This window comes from Lonchura striata, chromosome 10, assembly GCF_046129695.1.
Source record: "Lonchura striata isolate bLonStr1 chromosome 10, bLonStr1.mat, whole genome shotgun sequence".
In the NCBI taxonomy this organism is placed as follows: domain Eukaryota; kingdom Metazoa; phylum Chordata; class Aves; order Passeriformes; family Estrildidae; genus Lonchura; species Lonchura striata.
This window is the reverse complement of record NC_134612.1, coordinates 15,343,110-15,366,887: the sequence shown is the minus strand read 5'-3', so window position 1 is coordinate 15,366,887 and position 23,778 is coordinate 15,343,110. Positions and strand designations below refer to the sequence as shown.

The window sequence follows — 23,778 nt, the reverse complement described above, 5'->3', positions numbered from 1 at the left end:
TAGTACTTTCCTGTCAAAGCTTACAGCCTTGAATTGCATTATGAAGCATTAACCTGTTTTAAAATACAACAAAAAATCTCCAGAATTTGGAGGGAAGAAACTCCAACTAACCAAAGAACAATAAAATAATGGTAATAATAAAAAAAACCAAAACACAGCTCACTTTGTTTCCATTTTCATGTGTAAAAGTAGAAATATTAAGCACAAAAATGTATTATCTATTGGACTACAAAAACCTTTCCTATCCCAAGACAAATTTCTTAATACCAAAAAATATTGCCAGGATAATCTCATAAAATGGCTGAATTGATTTAAACTGAGACAATGCATTTCCCGATGTAATATGCCCCCTTTAAGCAGAAAACCCTGCAAATATGTTTCTTTCATTGTATAAAAAAAGATTAACAGAATTCATTACCATCTCATCTTCCTCTGCTTTATTGACATATTTCTTTTCTTCTTTCTCCATGTTTAGAATGATATGGAACTTCTTGACTTGAGATATGGAAGACCTTCAACAAGACAAGAATTAAAAATGGAAGCAACATTACTGACTTTACACCTAAGTTTTAGGTTGTTCCAAATTACTTTCAGTAAGTGTATATATAAAACACAACACTGACAAAGTATTAATATTTATCTTCAACTTGCACTGTTACTAGTTTCTAGAAGTAACTATCCAAGGAGGTCTACAATTAAATACTGCAGAAACATCAGGCTTTAAAAGAGGAGGAAGAAGAAGCTTGTACAATTTAACTTGGCTACATTCTACATGCAGCAGGAAGTGTAAATTAAACCTGTTTAAAAAAAAAAAAGTAGGTTAATATTACACATTTGTATCACTCTATATGTAATGGGCCCAATCAGATGCTTTCAGAATTCAGGCTATCCTTCAAGAGGAAAGGCACAGTACCCCTGAGATCTACACTTCTTATCTGAGCAGAACAAATACTTGCTCAAAAACATTTAGTCCCCAGTTCATTATTTCTAAATCAAGACATGCTTTTTGGTTAGACTTTCCCCTTCTTACCAACTCCGCTACTATTCAATTTGCATCAAAATCTCTCACAGTTGCTGATCTTGAGAGGTGCTTTGAGGACAGATTATGATCACAACTTCCATGAATAAGAAAAGGCATGGAAAAAATATGGCACTGTCTATGAGATGAATGCAGCACACACAGATCCCTACTCCAAAAGGGGAGAGCTACAATCAAAGGCTAAATACAGTGAGGCTTATCAGAATCTTCATCACATAAGCAAGAAAAATCTGAAGTACCATGTCAAAAAGCCAAATTATTCAAATTAAAACTGTATCTAATCTTCATTTGGGCATCCCCGTACATGTTAATTGTATACAGTTTATAATTAATGCACAGGAACAAACAACTACCACAATTAAAATCACTAAACAGCCAGTGCTCACCTGCCAAGACACAGATTAACTGCAATTCTCGGCACTGCCTTTAATTTTATTTACTGCACATACATAAATCTCTCAGAAGACAGCAGTTACTACCACACCTTATAACCAGTGCTCAAGTATTAAGTCACAGCACAAGCAGCTACTCTAATTGTCCTTTTTCAGGCTGTTATTAGTATTAGATAGCACATTAAGTACAATACTACCATCTTCTCTGTCATTAACTCCCCAACATTTTCACAAACCAAATCACCAGACTACAAGTCAGATCCTCTCAAAGTCAGCCCCTGGATCCATGCACTTACATTCACCAGCAATGCCAGCTTCTAAGGGTCCCTCCTCCCATCTCCTGCAGCTTATCTACAGCATCACATCCACACGTGTTTTCTGCCACCCACAATCTCCTTCCCACTTAACCCAATAAATTAAGCAGGAACCTAACAGGAAAGGTTTCTTTTGCTAACCAAAACTGGATGTCCTCAGAGATCCATTCCCACTGCTGAATAAGGTTCTAGTAGAAAAAACACACACTCAAAGGAGACAACTGCATCACAGCACAAAGCTGAGTCTCAGGTGAGAAGCTCAGTATTTTATAAACTGAGTGCTTGATACAGTTGGCATTTTGTTCTGAATGGAAGGAATATAACTTGGCAACAACTGCCTCCTTTGATTGGAACAACAGCTCACACTTTTCTCCCCTTGTTAAGCTGAAAGTTTTCTATTGCTATACTATAATTTCACTGAAGATTTATTTGGATATCAAGCCACATAAGTCATTAAAGTTCTAAACCACACTTTCATTTAAACTGCCACTTTTCCTAACTAAGGAGCTTTCTATCCTGTGAAAGACATCGATAATACACAGAATCAGTTAAAACTCTGTCCTAAATCTACACAGGACTGCTAAGAAAGCTCCCAAGGACAATCTTAGAATTAATTACCTCAAACAACTTTATGTACACCCTACAAATCACATTTTCAATCAAGAAGGCAAGCAGCCAGAAAAATGTTCCGGGTATTTACAGAATTATATTCCTAATAGAGTTCACAGGTCCAGGAAAGAATTATCAGGTTAATCATACCTGAGCTGCTCTTAAACAAGCACACACTTCCCTGCTCTGATGTACAGTAATATCAAGAAGGGTCCTGCAGGCAGCTCTCCAACCTTGATGGACTTACCAAGTAGGAACTTGAGACAGGAAAGCACCAGGCAGAAAAATAAATGCTAACAGCTTCCAGATCAATGGATCTCAACTGAGATTTCCATTTGGCCAATATGTCAGCACAGGGACCTTATGGGACACCATGGCAGTATGAGAGAGAAGTGCAATTGCCTTCATTTAGGCAATGGGAATGAATGTCAAGTTGTGGGACTGAAGAAGTATGAAAGAAAATCTCAGCACCAGCAATAATTCCTGTGTTTCAGTGAGCTCTTTGAACAGCTGGGTAGAATCAGACAGGGAATACATGAGGAGAATTAGGAGGCTATTTCTGACTCACATCATTAGCTCCATCTGCATTATTTTATACAGACTCATTTACTGAACAACCTTCAACACACATTCTCAACATGGCTCATACTGCTGGTAATTTTCCATATTAAAACTCCAATTCAAATCTCTAAACTTAAAAAGCATTATAGAAATATTTTCTTCCTTGATGGGTCATGAAAATTATTCCTATGCCACAACAAAGAACTGCACTGTCCCTTCTATCATATCTCTTCTGGCACACCATCAGCCCAAGCATGGCACCATGAGTTCATATGGATAAGTTGTTTGGTTTGTCTCCCACTGCCCTGCTGAAAGCTGGGGTTGAACACCACCACATGGACTCCCCAGGACTGCCTCCTTGGGTGACTTCAGGCTGCTGGGTCAGACTGAAAAAACCTTACCGATTCAGAAGAGACTTTAGCAATCTGCATTTGAGTTTTACTTCTTTCCTTCTATAATATGATGGGGAATTAAACATTTCACTACTTTAAACCTTTAATTAAAGATTTAAATATAAACCTTGGTCTTTTCAGACCAAGTGAGAGAGCATGACATTTTACTAGTACTCGAAGTGAGGTGGAAATCCACTTGCAATAACCAGTATGAACATGGGAATATCCAAATATAATGTGCCTCTAATGCAAATCACAGGCTGCCACTCAGCCTCTCTCTCTCTGGTCCTGGAGTGACTAGCCCGAGAAATACTCTGCCCCTTTTAACAAATTGAAAATAGCAATCTTTTAAAGAAAGAAGACTTACAACCAATAGAGATGCTGAAAGTTACTATCACTTTCATAACTTTTACTATCACTCAAAATTTTACTTATTGAGTTGCTATTGTATAGCTAAGCATATTCTAGTCAGAGTAGTAGGAAATACCAAAAAGGTCTGTAAAAGAAAAGGCAGTTTGCCACTGAGATTAAGAGAATGAAACCTCTTGCAACATTTTGTAACAATGTGGGTATAGATTCAACAAATGGTCTAGAGATCAGCTGAAGAGCCTCTGCACTGTAAGTACTGCTAGGAGCATAACTTTGAGTCACAAGCTTTAACAGTAAATCTGCAACTCTGCAAAACACAGTATATAAAAAGTAAGTTGAACAGCATTTCCAATTTGTTACTGTCCTGAAGAGTGTGCAGCTGTGAACAGGACAGCACCTGCAACTTCAGACTTAAACTGATATTATTTTGGAGCTAAAATAAACCACAGATTGGATCACTGAATAAATTACAGCGGTGTACAGAGCTTAAAACTACATGAATCTCTCATAATGAAGAAAATGCTGCACTTTTTCTCAATTACTATACCACTCCGTATTTGTTCATCTATCCTGACTAAACAACCAGGATACCAAACAATTGTACTAAAATATTTGTAAGTAACAAACATTTGTAGCAACAGTATAAGGGGTGCAAGTGAAGTCATGGCATATTTATTACAGAAATTGTTCTAAAAGTACCACAGCTAGTCTCCATCAGTACACCTGAAGACTTCTGCAAGCCACACTTTCAAAGGACTACTGGCTTACCTCAAGTCAGTTTTCTAACAGCTGGCATAATTAGTAAACTACTTCAGTGCAAATTTTACTCCTAGAGTTTGATTTTTGGGGTGGGAAGGCAATCTTCTCTCTGTTGCCCTCAACATTTGTCCCAATTTCACAATCCTTAAAAACTAAATAATATACATGTTGTTGCCATCTGTTTATTCTTCCAGTTTTTCAATATAAATGGAAGTTTCATAGCTTCAAGAGAAATTTTTAAAATTACAGCTCCAAAGAAGAAACTTCTGATATCTCCTGCAACCACTGGGTAATTTAAACCAATTTCTCAGATGAAAATATAATTTTTAAAGCTGATGTCTTTAATAAAATCCAGGTATGGATACATAAAACAAATGATCAAGTTATTAATTTTGCTTATGCTCTTATCATCTGTCTGCTTAAAATAGATGAGTAAACTTCCACATTTGTATCTTAAATGCTCCCTACTTTATTCTTTTCAGATTTTTATAAAAAGTCTGTGATAACTAATAGTTTCTCTTACCAACGAGCAGTCCAGCAGCTGTCTTCTGCACTTGCTTTTGTTACCATGAGTTAGCGAGGCAGTTCTTAATAACGGGGACCCTATCTACAAGGGAAGTCCTGACAAATGAACTATTTTGTCTAAAATCTAAAAAAAGTCTCCAAGGGCTTTTCAAACTGTTATCAAAAGATTAACATATCAAAGAAAATTTGGCACTGCTTGGAATGCTTTTTTTTTTCCCTCTTCCCTCCAGTGTGGCTGAACAATTGCAAGACTGTGGCCGGGCTGGCGCAGAGGCTGCGCTTCCAGGCATCAGCCGCCCGGTCCAGCTCCTTCTATTCAAACAACAAATGCCTCCCCAGGAGCCTGCAGACACTCGCAGGGCTATGCACAAGCCCTGATACTATCTGCCCAGCTAAAAGCATCTATGCTTCTGACCAAACCCTTCCTTGTATTTACAGCGCTTGTGAGTGAAGACAACAACATTCATTTTGAGGAGCTAAAGGCAGCAGGTCAGAAATGCACGCATTTCTCACTCTCGGCATTTTGCAGTTTATCACAGAGCATAGTGAAGCAATCACACCTGAGCAGATGACCTTTAGAGACTGAGTGCAGCAAAGCTAAGAAAGTGAACTTTGTCACTACCTGAACATCACAGAAACTAGGTACTTTTCTGTCAAGGCAAGGCTCAACCAGCTCTGCTTTGGTAAGAATACAAAAAAAAGATCTAGCAAGGCAGACAGAAAAAGCAAGAGACATGTAAGAGGCCAAACTTCAAATTCACCTCTGTGCAGAGATTAATACAAGTAAATCTTCCTCACCATCCTATGTAATTACTCTCAATAAATAAATCAAAGTAAACTAATACAGGAAGAAAATTAAGAATAAAAAAAACCTGGACTGACCTGTCTAGAAAACAATCAAACTCAATTTCTATTCCAGACATCTGAGCTATTGTCCTAGCAAGTGACTTGCCTGACTCTCCTGGGTCCAAATAGGCTACTAAAGGGCTAAAACTACCCTTTCAGAATTTATTTACAACAAGTACATCCTCCACTAAGAACCACCTAACACCACTGTTATAAAAAATTAAGTTTCTAAATAGCCTGATGTCATGAAAAGCCTTTCATATTTCTGAATAAAAAACACCTTGAAAGTCATCATCTTCAACTGTATTCCAACTACCTGCCAAAACACAGGAAAAAAATGAGGCTTTTTTGCAATTTGAAAGCCAAACATTACTTAGTCACTCAGAAATTCAAAATTTCTGCACTTTAGAGCCATATTTTCAACACCAAGAAGAAATCAACCTTACAAGGGAACAGACATAAAACAGCAACATTTACCACTAGGGTTTATTCTTGTTACAGTACCATGAGATTCCCACACACTGAGATCAGTTACCAAACGGTCCATTTTTTCCAAACATTATAGTAAAAGTTTTTGGGATTCATGCAATGGGACTAAAATGGAGGTAATAGAATTGCTACACATACACAAAACACCAGCTCAATCTCTGCTATACTGGCAGTAATGAAATTAAAACTGAAGAAACACTCAAACTGGAAGAGCTGTAACAGGCCAGGAAGAGGAATGAATGTTATCTTCTAAGAAAATATTCCATAAGAAAATACATCTGAATTCTTAGGAAAGATGAAAACTCAACCTGGGCATCAGTTGACCATTAGGAGAAAGGGATGGCACTTCATTTTCCTTGATACGAGGAAATAAATATTTTCCTTGACACAAGGCTAAGAAAATGTAAGGATTAGGGGAAAAAAAGATTATAAAATACTTACAAGCACATTCTTCTCAAAACATATTTCATAATATGCTGCACATGCTAAAAATCAATCAGCAAAAAAGCAAATTCAGACACAACATTTCCAGCTTGTAAGGGATGGAATCAAAATTTCTGCCAACAGTGTCTTGGACATAAGTCCTGTATTTACTTCCCAGTCTTTCTCTTTTACCTAAGATATAAGTGTCTATAAAAATAATTTATTATTTCCTAAAATGTTTCCCCGTCAGCTTTTGAAACAGGACAGGTAGAGAAACTGCAGCCACTGAGAATGAAAGAAGGATTGTTTTAATACACTTGCAATTAAAAATCCTGAAATATATTCAAACGGCTTCAAAGTCCTGCTAAAATGCATGTTATGACAACTTATCACCAAACAGTCTGTAATCAGGATTGATCATTGGCCTCTACTTCCTTTAAGGAAAGAGTTTGAGTTGTTCTTTTTGGATTCTCAGTCTCCAAGGAGCTTCTGTACACAGGTATGCCTGCACTCTACATTTTTGCTTCTCTGATTCTGCTTCACTGTTGTAGGTACCCAGGTCCAGACCATGGTGTGTGCCGGATGGATTTTGCTACACCCTGGACTTGGAAGGATCCATGTCTGAGCAGCAGCACAATGAGACATCTCACACCACCTGGCAATCCTGACACCATCTGAGAGAGCCTCTTTGCCAGTCCCCAAAACATAAAATCCATGCCATGCAAAGACCACCCTGAAACTCAAGCAGGTTACAGAGGATACATGACTTAGCCAAGGCCTGGGGCTATCACACTTTTGTGACTTTAAAAACCAAAAGGTTATGCCTTTACTTCAATATGTATTACCATGACCTTATACACATAATGCTCTTGTAAAGCTTTCAGTATTATTTGAACATATTTGTATTTTTACAAGCATGTGGTTTACAAACACAAGAGATACTCTACTTGAGAGGCAGCCTCATCCTAAGAAATGCACCTTACAGAAATGGGAGCTGATGCAGTTTACAGCTCTCCAGTAACTTGCAGCTGAACCCTTAAATACTAACTTATCCACATAATGTACAACAGATGCTCGGGTAAGACATACAAACTAAAATAACTATGAGAGATCAAAAATCCTTCAACTGCGTTTTGAAAGGAGTTAAGGTTATAGTTTGTACTACAAACAAAGCTTAACACTTTAGTCAACTAACCAAGCTCTAACAATAAGAATGACATAATAGTTTAATGAATACATGGAAATTTTACAAGTACACGAGCTAAATTTTAACAAAGCCCTCCACTCAATACCTATTTTATCACTTCCCATCTTAGGCTTTCTGTTAGAATACAAGCTTTTGTTTCTGTGTTTAGGCTTAAGGAAGACCATTGTATCCAACAATCACCAAACTAAAACTGTATTTACATTTGTAGAGTGTATTCTTTGTAAAGTATACTTTTTGCTGGCTGTAAGAGCAATTGCAATGTTTATAGTAGAGTACAGGCTGCATTAAGGAAAGATAATTCTACATCTAACAATAAACTCAGTATGTCAATTCATCATGATAACAAAGTACTATAGCCCATACTACACTCAAAACTCACTTTCTAACTGGTCATCAGATCATTATTTTCAGACCATTTAGAAATTTGTTATTACTATAGCAACAATGAAGAAGTTGAAGATATGTTGGAAGAGAATTTAGGAAAGCTGTTGGTCATCTCAAGGACAATTAGTCAAGCGTTGTACCACCTAACCTTCCCAGCATCTCATTTATCTTACTTCAAGCAGCAGCTATTCACATTAATGAAATTTTCAAACTGGAAACCAAGCACCAAAAATCACAATCAGCCAAAGCTCGTTCCTACTCTCAGGCTCACAGAAACAGAGTTTTTACCCATTTCCTTTCAGATTTCTGGGTCTCTTACCTAACTGCCATGAGAGAAAGAAGACCTGCCCCACAGCCAGGGAATCCAACAAAGGATACATTTCTTTTGGATGCTTATTAGCTCTTTTATCTCTTGGAAGAGTATACCAGACATTTGGGTTAGAATTCACAGACTATGTTTTGTTTGTTCTCGGAAGAGAAAGTTAAACTAAATATCTTAAACCAAAGGTTCCAAATATCTTGGGTAAGGCATGGCGCCATTACACCCAGCATGAGTTCTCAATAGCTGAGCACTGGGGCTGCTTCCAAAGTTTCTTTCTCACATGAGGTGTGAACTTTACTCAGCCCTTCTATGTGATTAACTAACCAAGACTATTCTGGTTAGATAATGGGGATGGCAAAGATGCCCCATGCCAGCACCAAGAGACCTGCAGCCATTCCAGTGGAGAACTGGGAGTCTGAAGACCCAGACCCAGCAACAATGGGTCCTTTCAAGGAAGCATTTCCCCTCAGGGGCTGTGCCAAGAGCCCAACCTTTCCTGTGTGGCTGCCGCCTTATTGTGCAATGTAGAGTATCTGCTTCCTGGGATATATTTGCTTTTGTAGTATGGATGCTCAATAAAAGGAGGCAATGACTTTTTTTCCTCTTCCTCTTAAATTCTTGGAAAATATTTTTGAGGTTAGCATAAGAACATTTGAATCAAATTTCTCTTCGTCTGCAAGGAGATCATCAAGCACAACTAGACTAATCACAAGAGATGAACTTTCCTCTAAAGTTTAGACATTTAACTTTTGTTTCCTCAGAAGCACATATAGTGGCATGCTATGATTACAGCTGTCATGCTCATCATAAGCAAGCAATTGATTTTCACTCCTTTCCCATCCTAATTATGACTTACTAACTTTCACTGCTTTCAGCAAAGCCTTCTCAGACAAACCAGCAGTATTTCTTCAGTTTCCTAAAGTCAAAATGCAAAAAAATTCCAAAGTTCAACTACGTAACTACTAAAAGTACACGAGAGTATATTCCAGAATAACAGACTGTATTAATTGTAACTAATTTCTAAAAATGTATTCTGTAAAAAAATCTATACATTAAACCAGGGGGTTCTGTTTACTAAAAGTACAATTTTTTTAAAATAGTCATAAAAAATTGAGACAAAGTCTGAAATATGTGGCACATTCACTTAACTTAGATCTGAAACACATCAAGGAAAAAGCTCTTGTGTGCAAACAACTTGTCAATCAATAGAAATACTGTGCATTACAGAAACTGTTAAAACTATCATAACAACACTAAGTATTAATGTTAAAGACTGTATAAAAGAATTAAGTTTAACTTAAGATGTCACATATGACAATTTATTTATTTTGATCTCAAATTACAGTAACTGAAATAATTAAGAGAAAAATCTGCAAACAAGTTCCATTCCAAGATTGAACTGCTGTACAGGACAATTTTTTAATGCACAGGAATTTATAGAACCTGACAGCTTAACTCCTGAAAATTATTAATTTACCCTCAGAACTACCATATGAGGCAAGATAAAAAAATCAAGGGGGAAAAGTTGCACTCTCCATTTCCATGAAAAAAAGTTTGACAAAGACAAGAAGAGAACAGACATACAGGACATTTAACATGTAACATTTAACTGCATGTCTCCATGCCTGTAATGTAAACCTTGGCCCACATCCATCTAGTTACTATGTCCCAGTCATTCAGAACAGTCCTAAACCCCGAAGAGCTTCAGAGATTTAGTAAACAGTTGTATTTCAGAGAAGGACTTCTACAATCCATGAAATTAAATTAACTCCCCACATCCTACTACAATACGTTTCATCATTGCCTTAAATAGCTCTGTTTAAATTACACTATTCAGTGCTTCTGTGCTCCTTGGGAATGACTTCCACATCATCCAGTGGTAGATATCTCCACTGTATAATGGAAACAGACTGCAAAACTCTGACAAGGGATATCCCTTCAACTGCTGTAATCTTCTCAGTCCTAACGACCATCAGCAAAGTTCTTGAATCTTGCTTCTCCCATGAGTAATAACTTTTGCTTATCAATCCATTTATAGCTAACTTTTATCCTGCATGCTTACCTTAAAGGAGAAATTCTGCCTTAACATATCTTGTCTAGAGTTTTTATCTCTGTTTGAAATATCTTTAGAACTTTTCTTTCTTTCCTAGCTATAAAAATTTTTATAACAGTATTAACAGGTGAAACTGTATCCATCTTCTGAGCTGGGAGGAGTACAGTTTCCTTAAAAACAAGATTGAAATGTTTCAAGTAAGTGAAGTGTATCAAGGAGTGCTTTTTCCTCAAGCATTGACCTCACTAACTGAAATATCACCACCATCTAGCCAAATATTCAGAAGTAGCCTCTTCCCAGATAGCTCTAGTCCAGATGCTTGACCCAGCTTCAGCCTTGCTTTTTCATAAATGTTAGGTGAAAACAGAGGTCACCTTCCTAAAGCACCACTGAGGACTGCCAAAATTTCACTTACATTAAATGCCCAAGTAGCTTTAATTCCATACTCTTTTTGTCAGTGCCAGGGAAGAACAGAGAGCAGGGATGAAGGCTAATAGAGCAAAAAAACAATGGGCCAGAAAGGTCAGATGAAATGTGCATTTCCCCTGCAGTCAAGGAGACAGCAGAGGGAGTCACATAACGATGATCCCCAATGCACAATCTCCAGACCCAGGGACTTATAGTTGAAGAGTTTAATGAGCCAAATACTCTGTCATCTTATTTATTACTAGGTGGATTTTTCCTGGGGTTATAAAGATTATTTTGGGGCATATTTTAAGCTTGCCAACGTCCCGCAAAGAACTGCTAAATTCACAGAGGATTCATTCTGCCCTTATTTTGACCCTCACTCTATTAGCTTTATGAACATACTTTAGTTTCTCTTTGCCTATGGCAATCAGAAAAGCAAACTGCCAAACAACTACTTCATCTGAATATAAGCAAAATAATCAAAAATGTTTTGAGAAAGACTGAAGCTCTGGACATACCTCATTTCTATGGGATGTTAAGAAAGGAATCAACCACCAGTTACTATCTTTCGGCTAATGTTATATGTATCTAGCACACTTTCAAAATTGAAAAACACTAACCTAGATAAAATCAAATTAATAACCAAAGAACGAGGATGTTCTCTGATAGAGTGACAGATAGATATAAAACACACTTTTCAAGAATCCAGCAAAAGTAAGATGGGAGGATAGAGCAAAACACCACACAGATGATTCACCATAAAATACGGCCCCACAAACTTAGCAAACTGTCTGGGTATAGCATAATGTCTGTACTACCAAAAATTAGTCTCCAAAGCAAATGAGCTTTACAAAAGGTGAACTACTTCCATTAAGCTAGGCCAACAGAAAGTATTTTCTGAGAGTGCACACCAAAATTTTCTCAACCCAAAACATTCTTCTGTTGACAGTACCTCATCAACCAGCACTACTGTCTTGACTATAAGGTTGCATGAGTTCTGCTACCACACCCATCAATGGTACGTACATACAAGTGTTATCAGACTTCAGCTACACAGACAATTCTGGCATTTAAGATACTATTTCTTCACGGACATTTATGCCAGCAGAGGATGACAGGAAGCGGGAAACTGAGACTACACATTTGTTCCAAATGCAAGGTGCAGACTACACTAATTCAAAATACTCTGCTCTGAAACCAGAGCCAAAGATTTTTATGACCTGCTCTAGCAATGGACTTATGTGGAGCAGCATCTCCAGCAGAGACAGCTGCTATTTAACACACCAGACAGTCACTACTGAAATGACCACGGGATAAGAACTGGGGTTACAAATGCTACCAGCATACCAGTACCAGCTAAAGGCATAAAAGTCCTCCTAATACGTGCTCAGTATGCAATTATGCCAACAGTCTCCCTACTTAAAAAACCTGTACCACTCTGGGGAAGGGATTTTGCTGGGTAATGGAAAAGGTGGCAGAAGGAAGAGTGCTATGAGGACAACTCCATCTGCACGCTACTGAGTATGCACTGTCAGGCTGACAAGACCATAAGTTATTTTCCATTGTGCTCTCACCCTACAAAAGGTATGCAATTTGTGTGTTCTTATTTTTGCCTGTTCATTACTAAAGTTATTTCTGCTGGAGAAGACAAATTCATAAAAAAAGCACAGATTATATTGGTATCAAAAATTAAGATTTGTAGATGAACTAAGAAAAATTAAGAAGTTAGGAGCACAAGACTTTCAACTAACTTAGACTGCACAACAATGGTTTTCCAAGTGCTCCAGTTCACTTAGACACATTACATCTGCCTCTGCTCCAGACACATGCCTTTCATCACAGGTTGATCTTACCCAAGCAGTAGAAAGCCATCACAACAGCACAACTGTAACACAGCAGAAGCTGTGTTTCATCCATACACTGCTGGCATTTGAAGTCTGGCTGTCTGAACAGGACTCAACACCATTACCCCCCACCACAACACAGGTCTTCAATATTGCCAGTATTAAGGCTCAGTAGGCTGCCTCTAGCAATAAAGCATGGCGACAATGCAGGAAAGTAATGTCAGGACTCTCTCTCAAAGCACTACTTAAAGTTTTGAGGTCCTCACTAAATGGATGAACTGAAGACAGGGTTAATCTAAAGAATGCAGTCTGCAAGACTGCACATTTGACAGCTCTTTTATGTTTCTGTTTGAATTACCAGTTGGTCTGAAAAGAACTTTTTGCTGGCTTGTCAGATCTGGAGTACTGCTCTAGTGACAGAAGCACCACTTTCAGACAGCAGTATCCTCAGCCAAAGACCACTCAAGCCAGTGGAACAACCCTTTGAATTCACTGGACGTTGGATCAAGCCTTCACAACTTACTGACAACAGCAGATATGTTAAGAACCCTCCATGCCTGTATGACAAAAATAGATCCCCTGTTTGAGAAACAGAGGTAACAAAAATTACCCCTCTGCTCAGAGAAAAAAATCTCTAGCCAACAGTAATAGGACTTTTCAGGAAACAAACCTGCACCCAAAAGTTAAACAGTTCAATAAATATTATTACAGGGTAAAGGTGAAGTCAGGCAGGTAATGCAACTCAATTGAACAATCTCCCCACTGGAGGCCAACCATTATCCCTGTCATTGACCTTTCAGCTACTGCTCTCTACTAAATGCAGCCTCCAGAAAATAAGCTCTTGCTATTGTTGATGTGAAACACCATAGCAGATCTTAAGGGCAGAGTTCATGAGGGGAACTGTATTTTTCTTCTATGATTTGGAGACATGATATGGCAGCGAAATGTATAGGATTATATGGAATGTTTTCACACAGTTTTCACAGTTACATTACAAATCAATTGCTGAAATACAAGGATTAGCTGGATCGTTTGTTTTGCCATGCAGTCTACTGCAGACAATCAAAAGTGATAATAACAGTGCATAAAAACATTTATATATAAAATAGCATGGATATACTTTCCACTTTGCAAGGGGCCCATCCTCACCTAGGCTCCCTGTAGTGGTGAATATAACACACCAGGGAACTGCAGAGAGATCCTCAAAGCCAAAGGTGACTTTGTAACTATGGATGAGAAACATTGTAAGATTATTACCTGAAGCTAAAGCAGTAATCTGAAAGCTACCAAGACTACTAAAATTAATGGAAATTCATCAGTGCTCTGCTAGGTTTAACTCGCACAGAAATTGCTAACATGCAGTACCTCCACTAAGGATGTTTAAGCATCCTGACAGCACAAGAAACCTCGCTCCATTTGCACGAGGCAGCACGCAGAAGAAGAAAGTAATCCAAAACACTTTATGTTTCCAGACCAATACAAGCACCACAGCTCTAACCATCTGAACCTGTACAAGATCTACACTCACATGACACAACCAAGAGATTGACAAAAAGAATCCTGTCTGTTTCTCCTCACTGGCTCAAAATAAAATGAGATGAAAGGGACAGTAATAGTGAGTTTAGTCTGTTCTCCAACCTAAACCATATTCCATTCTTTCTAAACACTCAAACTTGTTCTTCATGGCCACAAGTAAAGACTTCTTAAAGTTCTATGTTAACTCTGAGAAATGTTAAAAACTTAATAGGCGTTTTCTGTGATGAAAGTTAATCCCACTTCAAACTGCCCATCATGGCCACCGAAAATAGCATCTCCTTCTTACAAATCTTTTAAATACTTGAAATCTCTTACATTCCCACTAAACTCCTCATCTCTTGCCAAAATAACTTGGATTTTCTTCCACATTTATGAAGTTGTTTCCTCGAACTCTGATTACTCTCATTTCTCTACTCTGAACTCCTTCCAAGTGGTCCAAATTCTTCTTGAATCTTGGCACCCAAAACAGATGCTGTCTGCACAGGCTGTACATCAACAGCAAATAAAGCCAATGGATTTAAACTTTACATCTCTCAGACAATACTGCTGTTTAAACATCCCAGTAAGATATTTGCCTTTTCTGCAAAACAGCATGACACTGACTCATGTTCAACTTGTGATCCAGTACACCCCCAGGTCCTTTTTCTAGTAGCTAACCAGTTAATCTTCACCCTGCATTTCAACAGCTGCACTTCCTGCCTAAGTGCAGTACCTGCATTTGACCCTATTGAATGTTGAGCTATTTTTTCAGGTTATTTTGAACTCCCATCATGTCCTCCAAAACAGTCCCTGAGAATTTAATCAGCCAGCTGACTAGTATTTTCATTAAAGGCCAGGACCCAGGACAGAATCCTTCAACACAACTTCTCATTTTAACACCGAATTGTTAATTACAGCTCTCCAGATAGGATCATCTACTCCCAGGTCATACCTCCATTTACTTATGAGGCCATTAAAATGAGGAAAACCTTTCTAAATCAATCAATTCAGGAGACTAAACCTCCATGGCTTCTGCTATAGCTACTGAGCCTTCTGCTCTGCAGTAAAAAGGTATCAAGATTTCAGACACAATTACTTTTCCCACAAATCAGTTCATGGTTCTGTATCTTCCAAGTACTTGAAAATAGAATGTTTGCTTATTAATCTCAACTGATAGAAAAAACTGGGACAAACTGAACTGTCAGACTGTCACTTGTCTTTCTTGGCTCTTCTCCTTTGTAGCTGTCTGAAGACTCATCCTTTGTCATCTTCTAGTACTTCTGAGTAGCTCTAGGTAATATTTTTTAGCTGTTTTGAGAATTGTACAGTGAAACTTATCAGGGGCAGCTGGCACAGAAACATCTAGCAGAAGTACACTGTAGTGTAAAATACTACCTTGTCAAAAATATCCCTAAAATTAAGCACCTGCATGACGCTATGTGAAAGACAAGCAGAACAGGCACTGAGCCCTTCAAATGTTCTGCATCTCCTGCAGACACATGCGCTTCCCACCAAATCAAGTGAGGCACTTCCCAATCTTCCTACTACTTCCCAATCTACTGCTTCCCTACTACATTTCCCAATCTTCCTACTGCTTTTGCAGGTAGCTGACTTTTATGTCTCTTGCTACTTGCCATTCCATTTGCACTGCAGCCTTGGTGATATCTGCCTCTACTAGTCTTTCTCACATGTTATTCACAATGTGACTCAATTTCACATTCTACATAGATTTTCTTCTTGCATCCCAAGTCAGTTAAGCTGCTCTTACTACTGTTTCTCAAAAGCCTTCTCATTACAATGTTCAGCCATTGCCATTTATCACCTTTCATTTTGACATCTTCTAGCTAGAATAAAATCTGAAGGAGCTGCCATTTTTGTTACTGCATATACCCTCTAAACTGAAAATATCACTGTCATATAACTTTGCTAAAGGTCAAAAAAAAAGAGTTGTGTATTTTGATTTTGAAGGATGATCTTTTAGTCTTAAATACCACATAAAAAATCCCAATCCAACTAAAAAGTAACGGACTTGCTACCAGTTCTACTACCACATCCAAAGGGCTGTTTTAAGATGAACAATGTAATGTCACAATTCTAATAAAGCAGAACCATAAAAAAAAGGGCTAAATTTGTTCAAATGAAAACCACACAACGAAAAAATGAAAACACAGAATGAATGCAAATGCAGCTAATTCTACTAAGTTTGATAGGATTATGAAACTGATTGACGCTGCACCACTTCAGAGGAATCAGCAAGATTCCACAGCCACGGAGACCCCTTCCCAATCCCAACCCCCCACAACACTGCATGAAGAAATTAAACATTTTAGAAAAGGGGCAGCAAAACAGAGAACTTCAGCTTTTTGTGCAGATCACATCCATAGCTCCTGAACAGAAATTGTAAATCACCCATCCTTTTTTATTCAAGCCTGCTTTTCAGCTACTAAAAATTAAAGTTTACAGTCTTATTTCAATCAGGAATAAAGGTGTCAGACTTGAAGCTATAATACAGCCACAGTTTACTATAAAATGAACTTTTGTTCTCTGCTATGCAGATTATTTAACAAAGGAAGCAGCTTTTTTATGAATGAAAACTATTTTTAGCTCATTGTGTAAGAGTGAAAGGGCAACACTTTAGCATTACTGTTATTTAAAACATTTTTTTCAATGTTTAATTGTGAAATTAGGATTTTTGAACTAGGATTTCTCTTGTATGCACTTTCTCATGCTAATCATAACCATATCCAAGCACCAGTCAGAATGCTGGGAGGTTTTTCACCACTGCAAGTCCACAAAAACTATTTATCTGTATAACAACATGACTCCAGACCCAAAGCAGGTTTGACCATAGCAGATGTCATGCTGTGGAGACCAATAATTCCTGCCCAAAAAAAACCTGAACTTAAATATAAGCTCTGTTCTCCAAGGCAATTCTTGCACATTGAAAAGATGAGCCTGAACACAAATGGAAGAACCACCTATGTTCACATTACATTGATAAGAGTTTTAGAAGATATAACTAAAGGACTTTGTTTCACAAGGCAATAAAGAATTACACATCTTCTCTCCATGCCAGCTACCATCAGGCTCTGTCCTGGAGTGACTTTATGATGCTGGTATCCATCATCTGTCTACCACACAGACAATAAATAAGGAAGGTGTTGCAACCATACTCCCTGGTCTGCAGTTGAAGATGCTTGAGCACAGCACTCAATAGAGACATTTACCACAACAGAAGTAATAATTTCTACAACAGACCTTGGACAAGCTAAGTCAAAGTAATCCCCTGCTGCAGATTTCATTTGTTTACAGAAATAAAGCAAACACTATGTGAAGGTTTCCAGAAAATGAACAAGGATGCAATGATCAAAATGCTTGATGAAAACCTGACCCTTCCAGTCAGTTCCCAGTTCTACTACTGATTTCCTCTATGACCTGGACACTCAACTTGCACCTGGGTTTAACAATATAAAGGTATTTCACTTCCACAGAATAAATGGAATTTGTCTTCATCCCACAGAAAATCAACATCTTGGCAGCTGTTTTATACTCCACACAGAAAACAGTAGGACAGTACCTCCTCAAGGCAAATGATAAAATATAATCTGAGGGTTCCATGTCAATACATAAATTAATTTCCTTCTTTTTAAATCATTTATTAGCAAAATAGTTTGTCTGATGCGCCATGCCTGTCACATGGCACAGAAGCAGAAGAGGACTGAATCACAAAGTTTCTCAATCACTCAGGCATCATGATGCAACTTCCCTTCCTGCTAGGCAGCCCCCACGCTCCCTTGCAGGCACTGTGAGCTTCCTGACCAGGCAGCTGGGACCTTTCACCCCCCTCTCTCCAGGTTAGGGATGAATTAGTGCCTACCAATGCCATGAGGTGTCCTCCACAGACTAGGAAGAAATGAAAAATAAATACAGGAACAGATGCCTGATCCTAGAAAACAACAAACAAAAAATTTAAGTGGGGAGAGCAAAACATGCTCAAAGTCTAGACAGCACTACAGGAAGACACCAAGCAGAGCTTGGAACAGCCCCACTGCTCCTGGGAGGTATTTGGGAAGGCAGCAGCTGCTGTCCAGCAGCTCTGCTGGAGTCTGCAGAACTGCTCAGACCCCTTTCACTGCTTACACCTCCTTGTGTCACCGACAGTAAGCCTTAGCCAAAACCAGTTAACAAAAAGATCTCTCTTACTCATTTTTAAAGCACTTTAAAAACTGATAACCTTAGAGCACATCAGTTTTTCACAGCTGGCCTAGGTGCTCACACTGGAACACTCAATGTAGCCAGAAGCCACAGTTCTTTCCCACACGTGACTACACCAACAATAGATGACATTTTTGTTCCACTAAGTCATGCTAATCATACACTTCTTAGAAGGGTTAGATCAGTACTAATCAATTTCCAAGTCAATTGTACAGTTCAAAGTTTACACAGCATATTTTCTTTAAACTTTGTGAAACTGTACTTGTAATGAGCCAACAAGTAAAAAGCAGCTAACAAAAGCAGCAGTACATAGCCGTCAGTGTCATGCCAAACACCAAGACAAACATTTCCTCAGTATATGTGTAATAAAGATAAACTGCTGTCACTCATGACACTGATACAGGAACATTAAGTTTATGAGGACCACACTACACCATAAATTTTAAATAATGTCAAAAAAGCTGTTTCTCACAAGATCAAGAAAATCAATATTCTAAAGGATGTGACAACATTGTACAAAATTTTAAGAAAAGGCAAAAGTAGCAATTCTTTCAAACATGATGGACTGATGGCTGAAAAATATTGCTAACCTGTCTGAAGAGCCAGTGTGTGGACAAATCTCATACATACAACAGCTGAGTCACCTACAACAACAACAAAAAAAAAAAGTCAGCGTAATGAATAGGCTAAATGAAACATAATCTTGATTGCCCTTGCTAAGAAAACACCATACAATTGCAGTGAGTGCATACTGCAAAGAAAACACATTAACGAATTTTAACTCAGCAAGCTCAGAGAAGGAAGCAGTCAGCCACCGTGGCCAGACAACTATCAGCACTCACGTTAAAACAGTTTAGAGTAAACCATCTCCCACTGCTGGAGGCTATGCTACCTCAGCTTCCTGAAGACTCCAAAAGTCTCTTCCAACTACAGCACCTGCAGGGATACGCTAATCCCAGCAGGCAAGCCAGAGCACTGACGGTAGCAGCAAGCTTTAAGAGCCAATACTGTAGATACGCAAGTTAATCTTCACCTTCGGTATCAATTCTGCCAAGGGTCTCAGTGTTTAATTCACCTAGTAGCTGTTTATCCCTGAACAGGCATAGCGGGCCTCCTCTTAGGGATGACGCAGTGGCTGTCAGAGGCGCTCGCAGAGAGAGATCCCCGGCTCAGCAGCTCAGCTGCTGGAAAAGTGCTCCACAGCCTTTGTCAGCAGGAGAACGCACTGACTCATGTGCTGAAAAAGGGATGAGCCGCACGGAGTCCTCAGCCTGGACTGCCAAAGTTTCTCCTCGGTACACCATCACCAGCATTCCCCACCGACCCCGCCACTGCAGAGCACGCTGACGTGTGCCCAGGCGGCGGAACGCGCGCTGTTCGGTAACCGGGACCGCGGGCAGAACTGGGGCCGGGCTCGGAGGACGGAGGGAGCCGCACGGGAGAGCCGCCCGAGCTGCCCCGCCAGCCCGGGGTGGCCCTGGGCGGGCGGGGGGCGGCCGGGCCCGCGGGCCGGCGCCGCACGTGTCCGGACACCGGCGGCCGCCGCACGCCCGCGCTCCCGGCCGCGCGCCCAGCCCCGGACCCGCTCCGCGGCACCGGCCCCGCCAGAGCGCCCGCGCCGGGCCGGGCCGCCCCGCGGGGGCTGCCGCGGCCGGAGGAGCGGCCGGCACGGCTGGAGGGCGCTGCGGGCGGCCGTGCCGCGCCCGGCGCGGCGGAGACCGCGGGCGCCGCTGGAGGCCCGCGGACCCTCCCTCACCTGCCGGGCCGTGCCGTGCCGTGCCCGCGGCCCCACTCACCGGCGGCCTCAGCGCAGCCCCATCGCCGGCGGGGCGGGCGCGGGACCGGCGCGGGACCGGCGCTCCCCCCCCACCCCGCCCGCCGCGCGCGGCTGCCTCGCGAGGCGCGAGCGGGTCGGCCGCCAACCGGCTGCACGCGCCGGCCGCGCTGGGCGGGGCGGGGCGGGGCGGCCGCGGAAGTGACGGAGGCGCGGCACGCGCCCGCCCCGCCCCGCGCCGGAAGAGCGGGGGTCGCGCGGGGCCGGGGGCGGGGCCGGAGGGGGCGGGGCCTCGGGGGAGGGGCGGGGCGGCACCTGGGGAGACGGGGGGTGGGGGGGACATGGATGGAGGGATATGGATGGGGGGATATGGATGGGGAACATGGATGGGGATATGGATGGGGGACATGGATGGGGGGATATGGATATGGGGATATGGATGGGGAACATGGATGGGGGGATATGGATAGTGGACATGGCTGTGAGACATGGATGGGGGACATGGATGGAGGGATATGGATATGGGGATATGGATGGGGAACATGGATGGGGGGATATGGATGGGGGGATACAGATGGGGGACATGGATGGGGGACATGGATGGGGGGATATGGATGGGGGGATATGGATGTGGGGATATGGATCTGAGGACATGGATGTGGGGATATGGATGGGGGACATGGATAGGGGGATATGGATAGTGGACATGGCTGTGAGACATGGCTGTGGGGATATGTATGGGGGACATGGCTGTGGGGCCATGGCTGTGGGGATATGGATGGGGAACACGGATGTGGGGACATGGATGGGGGACATGGATGTGGGTATATGGATGTGGGGATATGGATGGGAGGACATGGATATGGGGATATAGATATGGGGATGTGGATGTGGGGATATGGATGTGGGGGACATGGCTGTGGAGGACGTGGATGTCGGGAGGTGGATATGGGGCATTGTCTGTGGCGGGACATGGATGTGGGGGACATGGATATGGGGTACATGGCTGTGTGGGGACATGGCTACACGGGGCTCTGCGGGGCAGGACAAGGCGTCCCCTTGGGACAGGGCTGGCAGTGGGTGTTGGGCTGCAGGACCCCACCTCAGGGTGGGAGCCAGGGTCCCCAGGCCTTGTGTGCTGGCCGTGGGGTGTCCTGCAGGCACTGGAGGCTGGGTGTAGCCCCTAAAAGCTACAGCAGACATCTCTGTGGAGTCAGGTCCAGTGTTACCTCCAGTCCTTCATTGTCACAGGATGGGGAACAACACTGGACCAAGAGCTTTGTGGGGGATTTGGCTCCCAGCCCTGGTGAACATTGCCAGGCAAGCGAGGCGCCAGATGAGCCGCCCTGCACATCTCAGTGTGACCACTGGTTAAGTTAGGCAGAGGTGAGAGAGGCTGGGGATCACCTCAGGGCAATCCCTGTAAGGCACGAGTGCCCTGGGGCTCTGCTGAGGGCTCCATCAAAGACCCCAGCTCAGGTGCTGGACACAACCCCAGCCCCACAGTGGATCACTCAGCTCTTCCTCTCAGCCTGACAGAAGTGACAAGAGATGTTTCCTATTGTCCTGTCTACACCTGCTTTTAATAACCCATCCCTGCTTCTGTAAACTGTCTGCTCAATTTTGAAGAGCACTGCAAACCATTTGGAGGATTTGTAAGCCACAATAGGACCTATATTTATTTTCAGATACTACTTTTTCCAGTAGTTCTCCATTGCAGATGAAGGCAGCCATTGACTGTTACATCTCATTGCATGTAACCCCAGCAGTGATTGAACAGGGGTTACATCCATCTGGCAGAACAGCACATCACCCCAGCACCACTCTGGGCTTCCTGTGACAGCTCCAGTGACCCCACAGTTCTGGGGTGAGTCAGCCCAGCATGGGAATCCAGCAGGAAATTCTGACAGTGGTAGAAAGAAAAGACATAGTTTTTTGTTGGCCTGGTGAGTTGATTTACTTATGTGACCACTGTTTAAGGGAATGAGAGGAAAACAAAATGAGAAAACTGCCACCCACACATAACACTGAGCTGCTCTGACTCAAATCAGATGGACGCCTTCCTCTACCCGAAAAAACCCTAAAAACATCTATTTTCTGTTAATGTGCTAACTCTGCTGTCACCGTTTGATTCTCTGTTGACTGCACACCTCACCGCTCTTGTCAAAGCTGGTGTCAGCCTGGCCAAGCTTCTGTCCCTGCTTACCCGGGCCACACCAGTTACTGGGTTTTATGTAATGACTCAACAGTTACTTCCCCTGATTCTCTGGAAATTCAGTGGTACAGTATTTACTGTAAAAAAAATCAGTACTAAGAGTTAGGTGATGTTCTCAGGCAATTCTTAAAATACTTTTGCGTGACAGTTTTAAAGATGGGTATAAAGCAGTGGTTTTCATTCACTCTGGTTACGTGTGAAAGGCCATGTGAAATACCTCCAATACAGTGACACTAACGTGACAATTTTTTAAACAAAGAACAGAAAAATTAATTAATAATTTCAGGGGTTTTTTTTCAATTAATTGTAAATTTTATTGTCCAATATCCAACCTAAATCACTACTAAGGTTTAATTTGTGCCTCAAGGAAATGCCACTGGTGATCAGTGGTACTGGCCAATATATTTTCATTGAATTTCCCTAGCTAGTTACCCCTTTTACAAACTGCCAAACTACCCATTGCTATCAGTCTGCAAAATTCCCATTTATATATGTCTTTATTATTGCCTATTCTTCCCTTTTGAGCAAGATGTTTTGTTTTAAAACCAGAAAAGCCTCATTTGAAGCCACTGAAATTGTGCACATTTGAGTCACCTAACAACACACTGATTGAGGACTCTCCCAGGTTCCATTTGGATCACACTGAGGTATTTCCTCAGGCTCACTTTTTCACATAACCTCTTTTAGCCTTGCAAACTTGCTAGCAGTGTCCCCAGAAGAGTCATAGGAATGTGGGGAGATTAAAATGGGTACCCTTCTGCCTGGGTGTTGGAAAAACAGAGGTAAAACACATTAGTAAAAAATAGCTTTCTAGGTCATACAGACTTAGAAACTACTATGATGAGAAGCCAAGTAGTTGGTTTTGGTTTTTTTTTTGGATGAAGTACTGAGTGGTAAAAAGAGCCTATCATATGACTCAGAGGAAAAATATTATTAAATTATTAGTGCTATTAAACAGAAGCTCTTACTCTATCATTCCCTTTTAGTATAAGGAGTTAAAAGGTTTGCTTTGATATATATATATTTCTACGTTCTTTGTCAAAATTCCTTTAGTAATTTTCAATTAAAGATTAATTTCTCATCATGTTTTTCAACACATTGTATATTCTAATGTATTATCTTT

At 41.0% G+C, this 23,778-nt stretch overlaps 1 protein-coding gene across 5 annotated transcripts in view; it reads right to left on the bottom strand.

The window, feature by feature from the left end:
* The window catches only part of ATP13A3 (ATPase 13A3), a 56,736-nt gene extending 36,204 nt beyond the window's left edge, over nucleotides 1-20,532 (bottom strand). The window contains exons 1-4 of one of the 5 annotated variants that reach the window (XM_021536867.2): nucleotides 20,463-20,490; nucleotides 19,257-19,310; nucleotides 18,329-18,397; nucleotides 419-512 (exon numbers count right to left, since the gene is read on the bottom strand). In XM_021536867.2, coding sequence (XP_021392542.1) covers nucleotides 419-469 — 51 coding nt within the window. In that variant the 5' untranslated portion in view covers nucleotides 470-512; nucleotides 18,329-18,397; nucleotides 19,257-19,310; nucleotides 20,463-20,490. Of the gene's footprint in view, nucleotides 1-418; nucleotides 513-18,328; nucleotides 18,398-19,256; nucleotides 19,311-20,422 lie in introns of all 5 variants that reach the window. The other 4 variants (XM_021536868.3, XM_021536864.2, XM_021536865.2 and 1 more) reach the window with 4 other exon arrangements.
* Nucleotides 20,533-23,778: the final 3,246 nt, after the last annotated feature.